At 48.2% G+C, this 18,402-nt stretch overlaps 1 protein-coding gene across 1 annotated transcript; it reads right to left on the bottom strand.

The window, feature by feature from the left end:
* Nucleotides 1–256: 256 nt before the first annotated feature.
* Nucleotides 257–15,859, bottom strand: PTGER2 (prostaglandin E receptor 2). The gene is made up of 2 exons (XM_054971937.1): nt 15,002–15,859; nt 257–704 (listed from the first exon to the last, which is right to left on the bottom strand). The coding sequence occupies exons 1-2, from the start codon at nt 15,857–15,859 to the stop codon at nt 456–458; spliced, it is 1,107 nt and encodes a 368-aa protein (XP_054827912.1). The 3' UTR covers nt 257–455.
* Nucleotides 15,860–18,402: the final 2,543 nt, after the last annotated feature.

The raw sequence follows: 18,402 nt of genomic DNA, 5'->3' as shown, positions 1-18,402 counted from the left end.
TCAAACCACCACAAATACAGTGTGCATCTTTGGCTTTGCCCTGGTCCCAAAGGCTCACAACACAAAAGGTATCTTTGGGGATGCCTTTGACTGCTGAATATTTGGCAGACTTTCTGAGTGTCACAGAGTTCTTCTTCAAGAAGATGCATTCTCTTTCTCTTCCCACAAAGGAGATTTCATAGTGGGTCCCTTAACAGCATCTCACATCTGTCAGTTAGCAAAATGCCATTCAGGAGGGGAGACATTGTAGCCCCACTTCTCTCCCCCATCCTGCCACCGGTAAGAAATACAGTGCAACATATAAGGAAACAGGAGCAGCCTCTTTTAATACATGGCAGGCTTGTCCATTAGAGAGCACCAAATTCCAGTCAGGTTTCCATGTCTAAAATTTCTCAGTATCCCTGAGGAGATGTTCAAATCTGGGCTTCCAAACACCTTCTCCAAAACTTGGCAACCTACTCTCTACAAACGGTAATCTGTGTGCTGGGTTCTGTCTTGGCAATGGAAGCTATGTCCCTGCTGCTCCTTCGTGGCTTCCGAGGCATCCGACAATGGAGCACGGATCGTATGAGCCGCAAGACGGGAGGCCGGAGGATGGCGAAAACCCAGGGATCGATGATGGAGTTGATGGACAGGAAGCGCAACGCCCGAAGGTCTTCCTTATAATCCCCGTCTCCAGTGAATCTGTTCAGGAAGGCACGGATCTGGAAAAGATCAAAAGGTGATATTTAGAATTTATACAACAGCCCTGCAAGCGGGACAGTCCAATGATATTTATTTAGTTAACGAAATTCATATCCTGTCTTTCCACTGGTACGAGCAGTCAAAATGGATCAAAATCAGCAAGCTGAGTCGGAAGGGACTATTCTTAAAGGAGCATACCCTCATTATCTAGCATTCTCTAAGGCTAATACACAAGCTTTCTTATCCTGCAATAACAATACACCAAGGATGTCGACATCCCGGTTTAATCCTGCTCTTGTTCCAAGGCGCCGCCTTCACCGGCTACACAACAAAGCAACAAAACATTTGTTGAGGATCTGAGTTCTGCAACCCCAAGCCGAGGCCTGGTTTCACAAAATCACCACTGCAGATGGCTGCTGTAGAAGTACTTTCTGAGGAATAGGAGAAAGGAAAAGAGAGAAGAAGGCCTGGAGGCAGGCAGGGGAGCTTGACGCAGGCAGGCGAAACCACAGATACAAATTTACCTCTGAGCGCGAGCCAGACCCTAAACAATTTCCTGTCTTTTACTCAACCCCTAGAAAGGACCTTTCGTTCTTTAACCGCCGTCCAATTAAGTCAACGGCAGCTTCAAGAATCCTGCAGAAGTCTTCCCGGGTCAGCTCTTCTGTACATAATACTTTGCAGCGCCTTAACCGAGGCCCAGCGGATGCTCGAGATTCACAAGGGCCTGAGTCCTCCGAGGAAGGAAGGCTCTCTCGGAAGTCATACTTAGCCGCCTACACACGCTACTTCTTTCAAGTCTCCGCTTACATCCCGGCCAGGGCAAGTTCTAACAAAGTGATTCAGAAAATATGCCTGGGCGTGCCCTCTCCTTGTTTTCCATTTGCCATGTGGAGAAGGAGAAGCCGTCTGCATTTCGAAATCCACACACATGGCCGGACTAAAGGCAGCAACAAGGAGGATAATAATCCACTTCCCCCCATGACGCACACAGGCAGCTTCCAGATAACCGTAACCTTGCCAGATAGCCCTCTCCCTATTTAAGGTTCCTTTCCAGATAACCTCTGCTCTGTTTTAACATTAGCACAACAGGGTTAGTACTCTGATAGCCTGTCCCTCTGTATCCGTGCTGCATAATACTCTGGGCACAACTCCATTCCCTCTCTCACATACTCCACCAGAAATCTGCATGTGCAGTCTCACATCCCCTCCCGTCTCTTGCCTGCTACACAGGGCGCACCCAGCCATACATGAACGGAAGGTTTACCCACTCCTCACATGGAAGAATCCAGTATCCCCTTCTCTCCCTTGGACCCCAGCCTACTAGCATCTTTTACTCAGATAGGGGGTCTGTATTGTAGGGAGGGGGTCTCAAAGAGATGCTTCACTAATGAGTTAGGGACCGTAGACCACCCCTATGTTGTCTTACGTACTGTCTGTTGCTTTGAGTATGTACTCCTATGTACTACCTGTTGCTACTCCAGTTTGGTGCAGTGGCTGAGAGCGGCGGGACTCTAATCTGGAGAAACGGGTTTGATTCCCCACTCCTCTGCTTGAAGCCAGCTGGGTGATTTTGGGTCAGTCACAGCTCTTTCGGAGCTCTCTCAGCCCCACCCACCTCACAGGGTGTTTTGTTGTGGGGATAATAATGACATACTTTGTAAACCGCTCTGAGTGGGCGTTAAGTTATCCTGAAGGGAGATATATACATTGAATGTTGTTGTTATTATTATTAAGTATGACAATACTGGGTAGTTCTGTGTTGTCAAATGTCAGTCCAGGAATTGCTTATGCTCTGTTTAGGGAACATGGACTTCCCCACTATGTTGCCTTATGTCCTATCTGTTGCTTTAAGTATGTGCTCCTATACACTATTTGTTGCTTTAAGTATGACCCTACAGTGTAGTTCTGTGTTGTCTATTGTCAGTCCTATATTTCATTATGCTCTGTTTCAGCATTTCTTCAACTCTGTATTGGACTTTTACTAATGTGATGTCTTTGTAAACTTGCATTTATTTACCCTATGGCGTTGTTTATTGAAATGTCCTTGATATTGATTTACTAATCTCATACTATGTAATCCGCCTTGAGTCTCAGTGTGAAAGGCAGACTATAAATGAGGCTGCAAAGGGGCTCCAGGAAAGAACAAGAGTTGGTGGATCCCTCTAACTGTGCGTATGTTTGGATTGGGCATGTTGCAAAACGTGTCCTATGCAATGTGCAATTGACTGCAGGCTGGTGGGGGAAGGAAGGGCTGGTACCAGCATGTGGCGAGGTGCAGCAGCTGTCAGGGCCCACATTTTTGGGGGGGGGGAGGGAATTGCTGATGCTTCTCAGCTCACGCCTCTCTTCTCAGCTGCCTGCACTCATAACTTTCCACTCCCTGCTTGTGATGTTTTGTCACCTCTGGTCTCAGGTGCATAAGCTGCCTAACGCTCAGCAGCGGCGCCAGGGTTTTCGGCATTTGCAGCCAGCCAGCGGGCCGGGCGGCCCCGTGCGCACACATGCATGCACGCACCAGCCTGTGTGATGACATCACGTGTGACATTATCACGGGAGCGCGCGCACCGCTGGCCCAATTGCTGCAGCAGGCGGCTGGAACGGCGCGTGGGTGGCCTCTGAGCTCTCCCGCTCGGTTGCCCTGCGCCGCCACAGATGCCTGCTGGCAGCTGCTGCACTTGGCCGGGGGGGTGTGTGCTGGCGGCGGCAGCGGGGCAGGAGGAAGGGATAGGAGACTGCAGCTCCGTGGCGTGCGCTCCCGCCCCCGTGCCTCCTCCAGCACCCCCTCCAGCACCCCGAGCCCTGAGGCCACAGCCTACCTGGCCTCAATGGGCGCGCCGGCCCTGCTAACACTGCTGGAGAAAGACATGCTAGTGGTGCAAAAAGCATCGGCGTTCCTGGTGGCCACGGCAGCGGCATTCCTAGCTGCACCAAACACCCAGCACCCAGCATTGGGGAAAGGGCGTGCGGGCAGCGTGGATTCAGGCACATGGAGGCATGTGGGTACAAAGAGGCCCCTCTTCATGCAAGGCTCTTGCCTCTCTCCGTTCGGGATGTGAACGGGCCCAGACTGCTCAGCGGCATTACACATACCTCCCCCGCACTGACACCAATTGGATGTCCACACAAAAGAACACAAGGGGATCTAAAAAGCGATCTCAAAGCCTCTTTGGAGTCCCAGTATTCCGAGCCCTGCATTGCCCAGGGTTGGGCGGAGTGAAGGGCTACGAGGCAGCCGCTTGCGTAAGGCTATTCGGTGGAGCAAGAAGGGGCGCCTCGGGTCGGGGACTTCCCAGATCACGGGTCATGCCCTGATCCACTGACTAAATTGGCTCTCAGTCCATGGGAACAGCCGTGCCACAGGGGGATTGCCTTGGGCCGGGGTGGGAGTGGTTTTCACGCTGTCAGAATGGAGGAGGAATTTTAACATAAATAAAGACATCTAACATCAGGTTCTGAGCAAGGAGAACTGGGCCACTGTGGTCATTCTGAAAGCCAGAAGCAGCTGAGACGGGAATCAGATAGGGACTGTAATACTGTAATCACCTGACCCGCAATAAATACGGTCTTTGGGAAAGTCTGGTTGAATTGGAGAAAACGTCATGAGGGGCAATCCCCCTCCTAGTACAGTGACCTAGATCTGATTTGCATCCCCCCCACAGCTGCATTTAACCTTTAAATAAAAGGCTTGTCATGGATCTCAGTTCTCATAATAACAACAACAACAACATTTGATTTGTCTATCAGGACAACTTAATGGCCACTCAGAGTGGTTTTCAAAGCATGTTATTATTATCCCCACAACAAAACACCCTGTGAGGTGGGTGGGGCTGAGAGAGCTCTGAGAGAGCTGTGACTGACCTAAGGTCACCCAGCTGGCTTCAAGTGGAGGAGTGGGGAATCAAACCCGGCTCTCCAGATTAGAGTCCCGTGCTACCTAACTACTACACCAAACTGGCTCTCAGCCAGTTTGGTCTAGTGGTTAGGAGTGGAATATGGAAATATGGAGTGGAATATGGAAACTGCACCAAAAAATTCACCTGATGAAAACCAGCATGCCAAATTCCATTGCAGCTCTCAGGAACGGATGGTGCCTTTTGGAACACACTGCAGTCAGATAGCTAAACCCTAAAATAAAACACCTGAACTGGTTACCAGGTAAGGAAGTCCTGCCTTCCCCATGTTTTTCCACCTTGTGGCTGATTCCAGTTGCACACCGCACACTCAGGGCGGTTTACAAAGTCATTGTCATTATTATCCCCACAAACAGACACCCTGCAAGGTCGGTGGGGCTGAGAGAGCTCTGAGAGAGCCGTGACTGACCCAAGGCCACCCAGCTGGCTTCAAGCGGAGGAGTGGGGAATCAAACCTGGTTCTCCAGATTACAGTCCTGCCGCTCTTATAACCACTACACCAAACTGGCTCCACGTATGGAGTTTCCATATGCAGCCATTTTCTGCACACCTTCTTTGCTCCTTTTTCTGACTCCACCCTTCCACGCCTGCTCCGCAGCAATTCCATGTTGGACCACAGGAGCTACTGTGGCAACTCGCGCTCCCTTTTCTTCATTCATACACTATAGTGCTATAACACTTGCATTAAAAAATGACATAGGAGAGTGAAAATAGAGCATTACAATACTATAGTGTTATACCACCACAACAATTACCGATTAAACTTTCCCCCACAAAGTCCTCTAGGAAAAAAAAAAACAGTGGAGAAGGGTTCCCATGACAGGCTGATGGCAAGAAAACCACGCTGATGTGGACAAGGCCTTTGCAGGGCAGGCATTATGAAACCATTCCTTCCAGATGGTGTCATAACCTTCTTGGACAGCATTCTTTCCCAAAAAGATCAAAGCAGGCTTGGGAAAGAGAGTATTGAGGCTGGTGAAAACCTGGAAAGAGGACAATGACAACACCGGATGAAAAGCTCTGGAGCGCTTGAAAGCTTGCACACTGTTTTGTAGCATTTTGGTCAGCCGGAATAAAAGACATTGCGTGGCCTTTGTCTTCGTTTTTTGATCTGGACCAATGCACCTAAACACAACTTTATATGTTTGCAGACTTTGAGCAACAGTTTAATTTCTGCCAGTTAGTTTTCTTCTGCTGTGGCTCAGTGGCTTATACGATTGCTGTCAGCTGGAACTGCTGCAACGATTTTAATTATAATACTGTTTTTACTGGCTTGTATTTTGTCATAGGGGATAGAATATATTTTAAAACAAACATCACAGAGGGCAGAACATATTTTAAAGCAAAGAAATAAAATAAATTGTGGGGACTTCTTCCTCTAAGGGCCAAACTATCCCCCAGAGGGAGAGATTGGAGTTCATGTGAGTTTTTTAAAAAAATAAATAAAACAGAACTGATTTGAACCTCCCATGAGGCTACTTTTAAGACTGGGGAAAGATTGCTTTGGAGGTAGGGAATTTAATCCTTTCTTTTCTTAAATTTTTTTATTGGTGAGTACATAAAATATTACACAAATTCCCCATCTTACCTAAATTATATCAAACCCCCCTTTCCCCCCCTTATAGACTTCCAACAGTTTTCCAACCCTTAGCCCATCTTATTATTTAAATTACTCTTAACTATAATTTTTCTAAATCTTACATATATTGTATCACTTATTCTACACAGATTCAAATTCTTCTATATCTCCAATTTACTAATATATCCAATCTACGTCTCCCTGTTTAACCTATCTATTTTTAATACATTCTTCTTAATACTAATATTAGCTTAGATTGATTAATAACTAAATTTCCCCATTAATGGTAAAGTTACTTCTCTCTCCCCTTTATAAAATCACGCATTAATAATCCTCAAACTTCCACAGTCCTCCTTTCGCATCCCATTTTTTTCCTAGGGAATTTAATCCTTTCTTGTGGCTCTTGAATGACTCCACCCCACCAAAGTGCCTTTTGAAGATGGAAGACCGTGCCAGGTTAAAAACACAGCAAAGAAGTCATCTTGGTAACCTGTGCCATTCTCGCTGAGCTCCTTCTTTGGCTTCTGAACGTTCAGCCCACAAGAGCTAGAAGCTGGCTTTTGTTTTTTAATGAAAGAGGACTTCCTTTCTAAGCTCAGGTCTGCACCCAGCACCACATCCTGTCCTGTGAAAACAGAGCACACGCAGGTGCACCTCGGGAGGTAATGCACCACCAGAAAGGCCTCGTGCATTTTCACACCTCCCTTTCCACACTTTTTAAACTGCCTCCCAGACCAACACGTGGACCAAGACAAGGATTGGCCCGATCGATAGCTGTTAATCGTGACAACTGAACAGAGCCTCCAGTTCTAAAGGCAGTATACCACGCAGTGGAGAGCGAACAAGGGTAGAGGGCATTTAACTGGCCAGCGCTGGAAGCTGGATGCTGGATGAGATGGAGGGACCCAGCGCTGCTCTTTTTAGTGCAGCAGCTTTGAAAATAAGCTGTGATCCAGGAGGCGCTCAGAAAGCTTGCCTCTGCCAGAAAGAGACAGGCGGACAGATTTTATTTCTTACACCATTTTCGATTTTATCCTCACGGCAAACCTGTGAGAAAAGTTAGGCTGAGAGCATGTGCCTGGCCCACAGCTGCCCAGAATACTTCCGTGGCAGAATGGAGATTCGAACTGTGTTCTCCCAGGTTCTAGTCTAATACTCTAACCACTACACCACTCTCTTTCACACTATCAGGATAATAAGGCTGAATGGCTGAAATGAATGCAACAACTTGGTGTGTGAAGTGCTTTGAAAACAGGTAAAGCTATATAAGTATAAGTATATACAGGGGTCATTTCGTAGAAAAAGAGCTGGAGGAACCTATTAGCATAGCTCATTAGCATAACTCATTAGCATATGCCACACCCCTTGCCATCACCTATCCTGACTGTTTTGGACCCAATCCTGGCCATTCAGAGCCGAAATTGGGCCCAAAATGGCAAAAAGGGGCTGAAAATGGCCAAAAAGGGGGCCCAAATGGTCAGGATCAGGCCGCTGCTAAGTAGGAGAGTGATCCACCACCCGTCAGAGGCCCGATCTGAGCCATTTTGGCCTCAATCCAGGCCGAAACGGGCCCAAAATGGCTGAGTCAGGTGGGCGGGGCCACCTGTCATGTGACCTCTTTGGGGAACTGCCGGAACTGCCTTCCAGCACGTTCCCCCTCAAAATGAGCCCTGAGTACATAAGTATATACAAGTATAAGCTATATAAGTATGGAGCATGTGGCTTCAAGTGCGTGTTCGAATCGTGACCACAGTTCTGTTACTAAAAGGTCCCCGACGCTCCGAAGCTCAAAAGAGCTGCTTGGCGACACTTTCCCAGCAATCTGTCACCGACCCTCCAGCTGTTCCTTCTCAGACTCTCCGCCTGTGACGAAGCCGGATGGGAAAAAGTCAATGAGGTGCGGGATCGCAGATGTCGAAATGCACTTGAGACGCATCCGTTGGCAGCAAGTGCTGATTCAGAGTTTCTCGACACAAGACATCTTGCACGGGGATACTCAAGTGACTTAATTTTTGTGGGGGCTTATATTCAAGCGGGCTCTGTCTCCCTAGCGGTGCACGGGTATCCACAATGGGAGAACAAGTGTAAGATCTTTCACTCGAGCGTCCCCGTGTAAGATGTCTTGTGTAGAGAGACTCTCAGAGGACGAGGGGCTTGTGCATGTCCACCGAAGCTGGAAGTCCCAGCTGCAAAGAGCCTGCCCCCCCCAACTTTTCTCATCATCATGCCCTAGGGCCCACCTGCTGCAGATTGTCTAGCTAACAGCGGACCAAAGAATACCACTGGCCTGACAAAAAGCACCCATGTCCAGAACCACGGACCGAACAACCTCATTTCATAGCGGTCAGGAGCAGAGGAGAAGCCAGGCTGGGGGGCTGCTTAACAATCCCCCCCCCAGGCTGTTTTTCTCAGCTGAAACTTTCCCCCCGTTGCTTTTCACCCTGCTGGGGAAAAGATCCAGGTTAAAACATGCAAGAGAAAAACTTCTAGAAGGGGCATGATTTGGGCAGGAAAAACACTCAAGAGGGGAAAGCGTTCTAATTGAACTGCAGGCTTCAATGGCTGGTTTTCTTTCTTTAACAAAACAAGAGAGAGTTAGGGCTATGTTTGATATGTGACTACCACGAGGACTGGTCTCTGAAGAAGTGAGCTGTGGCTCACAAAAGCTCACACCCTACCACAAATTTTGTTAGTCTTATAGGTGCCTCTGGACATTTGGTCTCTGAAGAAGTGAGCTGTGGCTCACAAAAGCTCACACCCTACCACAAATTTTGTTAGTCTTATAGGTGCCTCTGGACATATGGTCTCTGAAGAAGTGAGCTGTGGCTCACAAAAGCTCACACCCTACCACAAATTTTGTTAAGTCTTATAGGTGCCTCTGGACATTTGGTCTCTGAAGAAGTGAGCTGTGGCTCACGAAAGCTCACACCCTACCACAAATTTTGTTAAGTCTTATAGGTGCCTCTGGACATTCGGTCTCTGAAGAAGTGAGCTGTGGCTCACAAAAGCTCACACCCTACCACAAATTTTGTTAGTCTTATAGGTGCCTCTGGACATTCGGTCTCTGAAGAAGTGAGCTGTGGCTCACAAAAGCTCACACCCTACCACAAATTTTGTTAGTCTTATAGGTGCCTCTGGACATTTGGTCTCTGAAGAAGTGAGCTGTGGCTCACAAAAGCTCACACCCTACCACAAATTTGTTAATCTTATAGGTGCCTCTGGACATTTGGTCTCTGAAGAAGTGAGCTGTGGCTCACGAAAGCTCACACCCTACCACTAATTTTGTTAGTCCTATAGGCACTACTGGACTCTTGCTCTTTTCCACTGCTACTGACAGACTAACACGGCTACCCATCTAGATTTCCAGGGTATGAGCTTTTGAGAGACTTTGACTTTGGGTCAGAAAGCAATTTTCTTCAGGCCAGTTTGGCAGGGACCCTGAATGTTTTTGCCATCTTCTGGGCATGGAGCAGGGGTCACTGGGCATGCGTAGAGTGGGGAGGTAGTTGTGAATTTCCTGCATTGTGCAGGGGGTTGGACTACATGACCTTGGAGGTCCCTTCCATCTCTATGATTCTATGACTCATACACAAACCCTTGAAATCTAGTTGATCTTTAAGGTGCTACTGGACCCAACTCTTGCTCTTCATGAACAAATCTGCTTTTATCCCCTCTGGGGGAAAAAAGAGATATTGCTGGGTCCCCCCCCCCCGCCCCCTGCTATTGTTGTTTTCTTCTGCAACAAAAATCACACACAGCTTTGGACTTGCTTTTTCCAGTGAGAAAACCCCATGGAAGGAAAGAGTTAAAGAGTCGCCTCTCTCTCCATGTCATTTCCCTATTGCTTAATTGTTAAGATTTTTGCAAGTGTCCTGCGTTCAGTCACGAAAGAGTTAAATTGTTATTCTGTTTGTTTAGTCAGACAGCCAGTCTATCGCAGCAGTTCCTGCGATAGAAAGGAGAGTCTTTAGACTTAATGAAGGAATCTAGGATGGTCTATTGGATGAGCTAGTTTATTGGGGGGGGGGGATTAACTAGAAACATACTAAGATTTTACTGCTCTTTGTTTAACTCAATGTGTCTCTAAGTTTCTCTCTCTAAGCTCCTAGTCTAGCCATCAAGATGTAGTTAGATATTTGCTGATTCCGCACACATTGGATAATGCACTTTCGCTATCGTTTGGAAGTTGATTTTTTTGTTTCATGCTCAAAAAATTCAGTTCCAAATGATCTCTAAAGAGGATTGGAAGTGCATTATCCAACGTGTGCGGAATCAGCCATTCTTTGTTTTCGTACCAAATGTACCCCTTTTCCCTGTTATGTAGTAAAAGTATTTTTATAGAGCTAAAACCACAGAAGTCTATTTATTTTTAATGCGCTAGTATCAAACTCTACAAACTTTTTCCTTTTTTAATTTCTCAGCCACAAACACTAAGTAGTTTCATGCATCCAGAGCTTTTATTGGACTATCAAAAAGAGTCCAGTAGCACCTTTAAGACTAACCAACTTTATTGGAGCAGAAGCTTTCAAGACCGCTTGATTCCGTTGCTGTTTCTATGGCCAGTTTTGTTGCTTTGAGGTTTTAAAGGACTTTCTTGTTATGTGTTTTATGCTGTGAGCTGCTGTGAAGATCTAAACTGAGCCAGGAAGGGGGGGATGTATGAGGCAAAAGGAATGAGCTGTGATCATGAGTTTGCCGGTACAGATTTCACCCCAGCCTAAACTGCCCTTGGAAAGCTATCCTCTATTCATTATAATGTGCAGACACAGCCAAAAAGAAACAAAAAATTAAAAAAAAAACAGTCCCCCACCCGGGTTTTTTTTGCAGCTCTTCCAATGGAAAGAAAAATGGAAATTTTGGAGAGCATTGGGAGACAAGACTCTTATGAAACGTTATTTTCTCTTTTGGAATGAGTGAAATGCTTTTAAAGACAAAGTTTTATTCATCTATAAAGCATAGTATGAAAATGTCAGAGGGTTTAAAAATTCGTTCGCCAGAAAAATAGAGAAATTTGAGGGATTACTGGGGGGGGGAAACCCTCACATGTAATATATATATATTTCTTTTGAAATGAAGCAAATAAGTTACGTTGAAGTTTCCAGCGTTCTCCTACTTTACCATTGGGTGTACTTGGAATATTCCTTGCGGAAAACTAAAGCCATTTGGCATTCATACATTCCATAAAAATGCTAGTCAATACCATTTTATAAGCTCACCAAGTCTTAAATGATGCATGTTACAGTGTTAAACCAATAAAACGGACTTAGATTCGATAGGGAAATCAAATATATTGCATATATTTCAACACACACACCCAAATTTTTGTTTTTCTTTGGCAGGTAAAAAATCCCAGAAAAAAACGGATTTTTTTCACGGCTTTAAAATTTCCAGAAATTTTACATCTCTATCCAATGTCACTCCCTCGTCTGCATCAGAATTCATAATATTTGCCTACCTTAAAGGGCTGTCAGATAATGTATGTGAAGTATTTTGAACACTAAAAATGCAATGAATGCCAACCGCATATGTAGAACGGGAGTCCAGTGATGTAGTAGGGATGTGCGTGTGAGTGCATGCAGGAAAAACTTCCTTAAGCCAAGCATTAATAAGCCCCCTTTTCAAAAAAGCTCAAGGTGGTTCATAATAAAAGATCAACAGTCTCACACACACAATTCTCCCCCCTCCCCTCTCCACCTATATATCTGACCAGTTTCTTCTTACCCTCCATGCATCTGACAAAGAGAGCTGTGGCTCTGAAAAGCTTATGCTACAGTAAAGTTGGTTAGTCTTAAAGGTACCACTGGACTCTTTTCTATTTTGCCACTACAGACTAACACAGCTAACTCTTCTGGATCTAGGACACACAATTCATTGATGATTATTTTAACTTTCCCCTGCCCACCATTCTGCGCTCCAAATTCTCCAACTAGGCAACTTCTGTCTCCTCACAGGGCTGCAAATGGGTGTGAGAAAAGAAGCTCTGCTGGACTTTGTCACTAGCATCTGAGAGACTCGGGTTCGAATCCTTGCTCTGGCCATGTAAACTTGCAAGGTGATCTTGGGCCAAGGGTGAGAATGATGTAAGCTGCTTTGGGTCACCATTGGGGGAAAAGGTAACGTATAAAAGAATAAAAATATTAAGGCACTAATTCTCTTTGCTAGACTCTGGCCTTTCTCCTGTTCCAGGTATAAGAGGGCTAGCTAAGAAAACCCTCTCCGTTTGCACAAGAGGTTTCGAAGACACTACCCCAGCCGCTATGCCCACCTGCACGACAAATGCCTCTCTCCCAACTAAGCCCATTGGGCTTAGACTAGAGGAACTCCGTTTAGGATTCACTGTAAAGCCAGCCCACAATCGATTTGTGAAAATAAATTAAAATGTGCTTTGTAGCCTCCTCTTTTGCTAATCCTTGGCTCCAATGTCCTATTCTAGGCCAAACAGAGAGTTTTTCTACACCTTGGTGTGTGTTTGTCAAGTGTAGGGAGAGGCAATGTTAGCCAGGAAGCATAGTTTAAAAAGACAGAGCCTGTGGAGATCACTCCTCAGAGGGTTTGTTAATTTCATTTTTGCTTCCCGGAAGGTTCTGTCAATTTCACCTCTCCAGTCTAAAACTGTGTGGGATCGCAACCGAAGGGCAGTGAGGAATGGAAATGGGCTGGAGCTGCCTTCCAGAGCCGGGCTTGGACCTGGAGAAGTTAGAATGGGCTGAAGTTTCCGTTCTAGCATTTCACAGCCCCTTCACGCCGCTCCAGTGTATAGCAAGGTCTTTTCCCTGGCTCCGGCTCTGTCTTTTTAAACTACCCTTCCTGGCTAACATTGCATCACCTGACACGTCTTCTTCACCTATCAGATGTCTCGTGTAGAGAGAGCCTAGAGGGAGACTTGTTCAGGGATCCGTGGGGGACAATACCAAGTGGTGCCCCGAGCATAGGCAGAGTGCTTTTCTGTCGCTGCTCCGAAGCACAGACTGCCAGAGACGGGTCAAGTTATTTTCAGTACAATCCTAAGCAGAGTTACTCCAGTCTAAGACTATTGATTTCCATGGGCTTGGACTGGAGTAAGTCTTCTTCGGAGTGCATTGTTCGCCTCGCAAAGCAAGGTGCCCCTATCCCCTCCTGGGCCTGCACTGCCACCAGCCAGGTCTAAGCCAAATTCTTGACGGCATGGTGGCCCCAGTTCAGGAGGGAATGCCGGCCAGCTTCTACGGGGCTGATGCTGTGAGTGGGCCAAGCTCTTCACCCTTGGCTCACCCCAAGGGGTCACCTGGCTGGTGAGAAGAAAGCATTTTAACCTCCTTCCCTCCAAGGACTTGAACTCATGAAGCTGCTGAATTGGATCGCTGGTCCCTCCAGGTCGGTATTATCTACTCAGACTGGCAGCAGCTGAGGTCTTTCACATCACTGATTGAATGGTCCTCATAACTGGAGATGACGGGGATTGAACTGGGGACCTTCTGCATGCTGAGCAGGTACTCGGAAGGGGGCTGTGCCCATGGAGGAGGTCTGTGGCTCAGTGGCACAACAGATGCGCAGCATGCAGAAGTTCACAGGTTTGATCCTCCTTGTTCCCAGTTAAAGAAAATCATGTAGGAGGTGGCAGAGACCCAGGAGCGCTGCTGCCGGTCAGACCAGACAATACCTATCTTGAGAGACCAAGGGTCTAACACAGTGAAGTAGCTCAAAGTTGCTCCCTTCAAGTGTTTGAGAAGCCCCTTCCCCATTATAAAAAGGGGGAAGCAATTACCAGGATGTTACGTGTGTTATGTGCCGTCAAGTCACCTTGGAACAATGACAACCCTATGAAAGAAAGATCTCCAAAACTTTCTGTCATTAACAGACTTGCTCAGATCTTGGAAACTGGAGGACGTGGCTTCTTTTATTGAGTCAAGCCATCTCGTTTTAGGTCTTCCTCTTTTCCTACTGCCTTCCACTTTTCCTGGCATTGTTGACTTTTCCAGAGAATCTTGTCTTCTCATGATGTGACCAAAATATGATAGTCTCAGTTTTGTCATTTTAACTTCCAGGGAGAATTCGGGCTTGATTTGATCTCGTACCCCCTTATTCGTCTTTTCAGTTACTCATGGTACCAGCAAAACTCTCCTCCAGCACCACATTTCAAATGAATCAAATCGATTACCAGGGCCGTTTCCAGACGGCTTACCTGGCTCCGGAACGATGTCGGGTTACCTGGCAACGTCGCGGAACACTCGTGTGAGAAAACGCGATATTTCACGTTTTCCCCGCAAGATGGCGCAACGTTCCGGAGCCAGGTAAACCTGATCTGGTCAGATCTTGGAAGCTAAATAGGGTCAAGCCTTGGATAGTAACTGGATGGAAGACCATCAAGGGAGGCCAAAGGCAGGCAATGGCCGGTCACCTCTGGTCTTGAAAACCCCAGCAGGGGTCGCCATAAGTCTGCTATGGCTTGACAGCACTTTCTACTACCACTGGCCTGAGAGGGAGAGAGAAGGGCTCTCCCAAGTAAGCTCACCCACCGGTCCATGGCAGCTAGCAAGGGTTGCCAACCTCCAGGTGGGGGCTGGAGATCTCAGAATGACAACTGATTTCCGGGCAATAGATATCAGTTCCCCTGGAGAACATGGCTTCTTTGGAGGGGGCACCCTCTCCCTGTTAAGCTCCCTCTGCAAACCCCAGGCAACCCTACGCTGGCAGAGTCTGGGCCCCTTATATACACGAAGCTGCCTTCTCCTGAACGGGCCCATCAAGGTCGGCGTTGCCTGCTCGGACCGGCAGCGGCTCTCCAGGGTCTCGGGTGGCCCTCCGCATCACCCGCCCCCCCCCCAGCCCAGGCTCCCCCACTCACCGTGAAGGGCAGCGAGCAGACGGCGAAGATGATGGTCATGATCGCCAGCAGGATGAGGTGGTCCAGCTCCTCGGCCATGGACAGGGGCTTCCTGCCGCCCTCGAGGCTCTGGCCGGGCGGCGGGGCCAGGGAGGCGGCGGCCGGGCGGCGGGCGTGCTGGCCGCGCCGGTGCATGCGGAGCAGGCTGCGGATGGCGCTGAGGTTGCACAGCAGCACGGCCAGGATGAGCAGCAGCAGCAGCGAGGCGTAGAGCAGCGAGAAGGCGGCGGCGCCCCCGTCCGCCGAGGGCGCGCCCGCGAAGCGCGTCTGGATGAAGCACCACGTGCCGGGGCAGTACTGCACGTAGCGGCCGAAGCCGAGCAGCGGCAGGGCGCAGACGGCGGCGGCCAGCGCGTAGAGGGCGGGCAGGGCGGCCAGCGGCAGCGCGGCGCGGCGGCCGCTCAGCAGGCGCCGGTAGAGGTAGGGCGCGCCCAGGGCCAGGCTGCGCTCCAGCGCCATGGCGCCCAGGCTGCCCACCGTGGCCAGGCCGAAGAAGCTCATGGCGAAGGCGAAGTAGCGGCACAGGCGGCCGCCGGGCGCCAGCGCCACCAGCGCCCGCCCGCGCCCGTAGGCCGCCAGCACCACCGGGCTGGTCAGGCAGGTGCCCAGCAGGTCGGTCAGCACCAGCGCCAGCACCAGCACGTGGAAGGGCGCCAGCCGCTCCCGCCGCGCCCGCCGCCGACGCCGCGCCCGCAGCAGCAGCGCCAGCGCCGTCAGGTTGCCCAGCACGCCCGCCGCGAACATCACCGCCGAGATGGCCGGGCTCTCGCCCGGCGGCAGCCGCTCCCGCGCCTCGCAGCCGCCGCCCGCCTCGCCCATCCTCCTGCGGCGCACTGGCCGGACGCGCCGTCGGGCGGGAGGCAGGCAGGACGCGCCGTCGGGCCGGGCCAGGCTGGACCGCCCCCTCCGCGTGGGGCGCCCCCGCGGCCGCGGAGGGAGGCGGAGCCGCGGCCGGACGTGCGCCGGGAGTCCCGTGCGCTTTTACGCACGGAGGGCCGGGGCGGGTTGCGCGCCCTCTGGGCAGCCGCTGGAACGGGGTGGCGCTCTTGTAGTGAAATCCGAATCAGATCCAGAGGAGTTAGCCGTGTTAGTCTGTTGCTGCAAGAGTCCGGTAGACCTTTAAGACGAACCAACTTTATTGTAGCGTAAGCTTTCGAGAACCACAGCTCTCTTCGTCAGATGCAGAGGAGTTAGCCATGTTAGTCTGTAGTAGCAAAATCAAAAAGATTCCAGTAGCACCTTTAAGACTAACTAATTATATTGTAGCATAAGCTTTCGAGAATCAAGTTCTCTTCGTCAGATGCCTGATCAAAACTGGGCAGATACAGAAGAGGAGGGGGGAAGAGAGAGAGAGAGGAAAGAAGGGGACATAAATCACAAGGGGACAGAATGCAATTAGCATGGAGGCAGTGAAAACATTCTTTTGCTTGGAAATGTAAACATCTCCTTTTGGTGTGCAGTCAGCTTGCTGTATTAGTTTGTAGCAGTGAAAGTATCCAATTACTATGTAGTATAAGCCTTTGATAACCACCGCTCTCCCTGCCAGCTGCATCTAACAAAGAGAACTGTGGTCCCCGAAAGCCCACACCAGGCGTCACTGGGCTCCCCCAGATCACACCTCTGTAAAGAGAATCTGTTACCTGTGATAATGTGATAACCATTCATAGTCTCTATGAATAGTCCTCTATGAATAGTCTCTGACGAAGAGAACTTGATTCTCGAAAGCTTATGCTACAATAAAATTAGTTAGTCTTAAAGGTGCTACTGGACTCTTTTTGATTTTGCTTCGTCAGATGCAAAATTGTAAGAGTCCAGTAGCATCTTTAAGACTAACCAACTTTATTGTAGCATAAGCTTTCAAGAACCACAGCTCTCTTCATCAGATGCAAAGTACTAAGAGTCCAGTAGCACCTTTAAGACGAACCAACTTTATTGTAGCGTAAGCTTTCGAGAACCACAGCTCTCTTCGTCAGATGCAAAATTGTAAGAGTCCAGTAGCATCTTTAAGACTAACAAACTTTATTGTAGCATAAACGTTCAAGAACCACAGCTCTCTTCACCAGATGCAAAGTACTAAGAGTCCAGTAGCACCTTTAAGACTAACCAACTTTATTGTAGCATAAGCTTTTGAGAACCACAGCTCTCTTCGTCAGGTGCATGGAGGTGCCCATGCATTTGACAGACAGAGCTGTGGCTCTCGAAAGCTTATGTTACAATAAAGTTTGTTCGTCTTAAAGGTGCTATTGGACTCTTTGCTATCCTAAGTAGAGTTACTCCAGTGTAAGACCATTGATTTCTATGGGCTTAGACTACAATAACTCTGTTTAGGATTTCACTTAAAATTTTTTTTAAAGAAATGAAAGGAAGACAAAAACAGTAAAGTAAGTGCATCATATAAAAGTTATGCAAAATTTAGACAGTAAATTGAAAATTATACAATCTTATACCACCAATAAGTATATAAACAATGCAGATACAAAAATCTTAGGACTAAAACAAGCAGAACATATAAGTTTCTTTAAACTAAAAAGGTAATTATTAAGTATTTAGCTTCCTTGAACCTAGCTGCATGGCATTTGTCATCTCTTCTTCCCTCTCCCCCTCTAAGCTACTATATCAATTAGTTTTACCTAAATAATCAAAGAAGTCCTTCCATTTTCCCCAGAAGTCAGTTATCAACCTATTTTGTAAGTAGGTAGTCACTTTGGCCGTTGAAGCATATTCGTGCAGTGAAATCTCAAGCAGATCCGGAGGAGGTTGCCGTGTTAGTCTGTTGCTGCAAGAGTCCAGTAGCATCTTCAAGACTAACAAACTTTGTTGTAGCACAAGCTTTCGAGAACCACAGCTCTCTTCGTCAGATGCATGGAGGTGCTCGTGCATTTGACGAAGAGAGCTGCGGTTCTCAAAAGCCTACGCTACAATAAAGTTTCAGAGGAGTTAGCCGTGTTAGTCTGTGGTCGCAAAATCAAAAAGAGTCCAGTAGCACCTTTAAGACTAACCAATTTTATTGTAGCATAAGCTTTCGAGAATCAAGTTCTCTTTGTCAGATGCATGGTACAGAAACTGGTCAAATATAGAAGAGGAGGGGGGGAGGAGAGAGAAGATGCAATTAGGGGGGGAGAGGGAGGGTGCAACCAAAACATTCCTTTGCTAGTAAATGTAAACATCTCCTTTTGGTGTGGGGGTCAGTTGGAGTTTGCCGTGTTAGTTTGTAGCAGTAAAACAGCTAGACCATCCAATTCCAATGCAGTATAAGCCTTCGATAACCACAGCTCTCCCCGTCAGATGCATCTAACAAAGAGAACTGTGGTCCCCGAAAGCCCACGCCAGGTGTCACTGGCCTCCCCCAGACCCCGCCTCTG

Source organism: Eublepharis macularius, chromosome 2 (genome assembly GCF_028583425.1).
Source record: "Eublepharis macularius isolate TG4126 chromosome 2, MPM_Emac_v1.0, whole genome shotgun sequence".
NCBI classification, from domain to species: Eukaryota; Metazoa; Chordata; class Lepidosauria; order Squamata; family Eublepharidae; genus Eublepharis; species Eublepharis macularius.
Note: the sequence above shows the minus strand (reverse complement) of the source record. Positions and strands in the feature narration are given on the sequence as shown.

Bases quoted from the DNA above. Each gene is read 5' to 3' on its own strand.
- PTGER2 (XM_054971937.1), bottom strand. From the start codon at position 15,859: ATGGGCGAGGCGGGCGGCGGCTGCGAGGCGCGGGAGCGGCTGCCGCCG. The intron at 705-15,001 runs GTGAGTGGGGGA...GATCTTTTCCAG, and splicing joins TCTGCTCGCTGCCCTTCACG to ATCCGTGCCTTCCTGAACAG.